Source organism: Galeopterus variegatus, unplaced genomic scaffold (genome assembly GCF_000696425.1).
Source record: "Galeopterus variegatus unplaced genomic scaffold, G_variegatus-3.0.2 Scaffold596, whole genome shotgun sequence".
Classification (NCBI taxonomy): domain Eukaryota; kingdom Metazoa; phylum Chordata; class Mammalia; order Dermoptera; family Cynocephalidae; genus Galeopterus; species Galeopterus variegatus.
The window spans coordinates 317403-319704 of NW_007726707.1; the positions used below are offsets into that span (position 1 = coordinate 317403).

Consider the following 2302-nt stretch of genomic DNA (forward strand, 5'->3'; position numbering starts at 1 on the left):
CCCGTGGCCTTGGTGTTATCAGCACCGCACTCTCCCAAGTGAGCCACAGGCCAGCCCCAAAATCATCCAAGTTCTGAAGTCAAAAGTCCTGGATCCAACACCAGTTGTAGCCACTTTATCTCTGTGAACTGCAACTCTACCATAAGTCCCTGAGAGTTCATAATGAGATTGTGTGTGTGAAACTGCAATGAAAACTACAAATACAGACCATAAAGTATGCATGAGTTTGTTAACATATGACTGTACATGTGTCTGACCAGACTTACATGCCAGTTTCACTGACTAATAAAATGCTTTACCCTTTTGCAGGGGACAGGATCATAGTTTCCCTTACTGAACCCATCCTCCCCGCTCCTCTAATCACTATGTTGGGAGCTAAGTCCTCACCCTGTAACTCATTCTTGCCCTACAACCATTCATCCAGCCTAAATGAACCAAAAGCCAAGAGTTCGGGAGCCTCCTTTACTAAAATCACTTGCCCATCAGAGCTGCCCTGTTTCCCCATGTGATCCAAGTCTGACTGACAATGAAGGTCACGTAGAAACTGAGCAGAGGGCTACAGCCAAGCACTCAATAAGGAGAGCAGAATGCTTTCTCACATGGTTTTCTAGTGGAAGTTTCTCTCAGAGAGAGGCAGAAACCGGGCAGCACATGGGGGAAACGCGAGTGAGAGGTCGGGGAGGGGCTGGCCAGGAACCAGGCAACCCGCCTGCCCAGGTGCCTTTGCTCAAGCTCCCACTGAGCCTGTCCTCACTAAGCCTCACTCACCAAGGATTCACCACAGTGCTGTGTCCCCAGGCAACATAGGAGGCTTTGTCATCCCGGGCAGGAGAGGCTGTGGCCACATACACCTGATTGTCAACAGCCCTGTAGGCAATGGACAGAAAAGAGTTAAATCATACATTATAGACCTGCAACATTTTTCTATCCCAAGTGTACAGATGCTTCTTTTAAAAAACAGGAGAGTACAGGCTGACGTAGATGTGGAAGGAAACCAAAGCCACGGAACCCACTCTTCAAAAAGTACCTTATTGTGTAAGCCAGTGGTTCTCAACTAGGGGCAATTTTGCCCATCAGACATGCCAATGTCTGGAGAACATTTTGATTGTCATGACTGACGGGTTGCTACTGGCATCTAACAGGTAGAGGCCTGGGATGCTGCTAAACATGCTACAGTGCACAGGATAGCCACCCCCCCAACAAAGAGTTATCTAGTCCAAAATGTCAATAATGTCACTGTTGAGAAACCCTGGCATAAGCAAATCTGTAACATAAAAGAGCAGAGTGTCTCTGTTTTAAGCAAGTCAAGGTAGGCAGAATGGAGTGGCTTGCTGGGACGATATACCTTGCAGGGCTCCATGGAACTTCCATACCAATGCAGGCAGTCTTGCCATCTTAAATTAGACAAGAATTTCAAGTGGCAGCCCAGGTCTACCAATCCACCTCACCAGGGAGCCTTCTGGACTCAACCAACAGACCCATGTTAGGTTATCCCAGTACTGCCCAAGCTTTTCTTGCTTTAGACAAGACCATACATTTATTAATATTCATGGCAGCATCATAAACCCTGACCCTATCTTCTACCCTGCGGCCAGCCAAACACCTTTTTCCCTTCCAATAAAAATTACCGTCATTTCCAGAAGTGAGAACAGTGGCTACCTCTGGGCAGAGAGAGGAGGACTGATTGGGAAGAGGTACAAAAGGGAGCATTCTAGGGGTCTGGAAATGTNCCATCTTAAATTAGACAAGAATTTCAAGTGGCAGCCCAGGTCTACCAATCCACCTCACCAGGGAGCCTTCTGGACTCAACCAACAGACCCATGTTAGGTTATCCCAGTACTGCCCAAGCTTTTCTTGCTTTAGACAAGACCATACATTTATTAATATTCATGGCAGCATCATAAACCCTGACCCTATCTTCTACCCTGCGGCCAGCCAAACACCTTTTTCCCTTCCAATAAAAATTACCGTCATTTCCAGAAGTGAGAACAGTGGCTACCTCTGGGCAGAGAGAGGAGGACTGATTGGGAAGAGGTACAAAAGGGAGCATTCTAGGGGTCTGGAAATGTCTATATGTTGACTTTGGTGGGAGGTCAGTACATATATAAAAATTCACTGACCTGTATGTTTAAAATCAGTGTGCTTTTCCATAACTATATTATAGCTCAATTTAAAAAAAAATTTTTTTTTTCCTTTTTGTCTTTTTTCGTGTCCGGCAACGGATCGCTACCCTCAGTGTCACGCCCGTACCGGACCGGGACCAGCAACGGGATCACAACCCTTGGTGTTGCTCCCGCACCTC

General features: G+C 46.7%; 1 protein-coding gene across 2 annotated transcripts in view; it reads right to left on the reverse strand.

The window, feature by feature from the left end:
- The window catches only part of NIT2 (nitrilase family, member 2), a 19727-nt gene that overhangs the window by 3006 nt on the left and 14419 nt on the right, over positions 1-2302 (reverse strand). For both annotated transcript variants that reach the window (XM_008570354.1, XM_008570355.1), the window contains exon 8: positions 769-867. In XM_008570354.1, coding sequence (XP_008568576.1) covers positions 769-867 — 99 coding nt within the window. The remainder of the gene's footprint in view (positions 1-768; positions 868-2302) is intronic.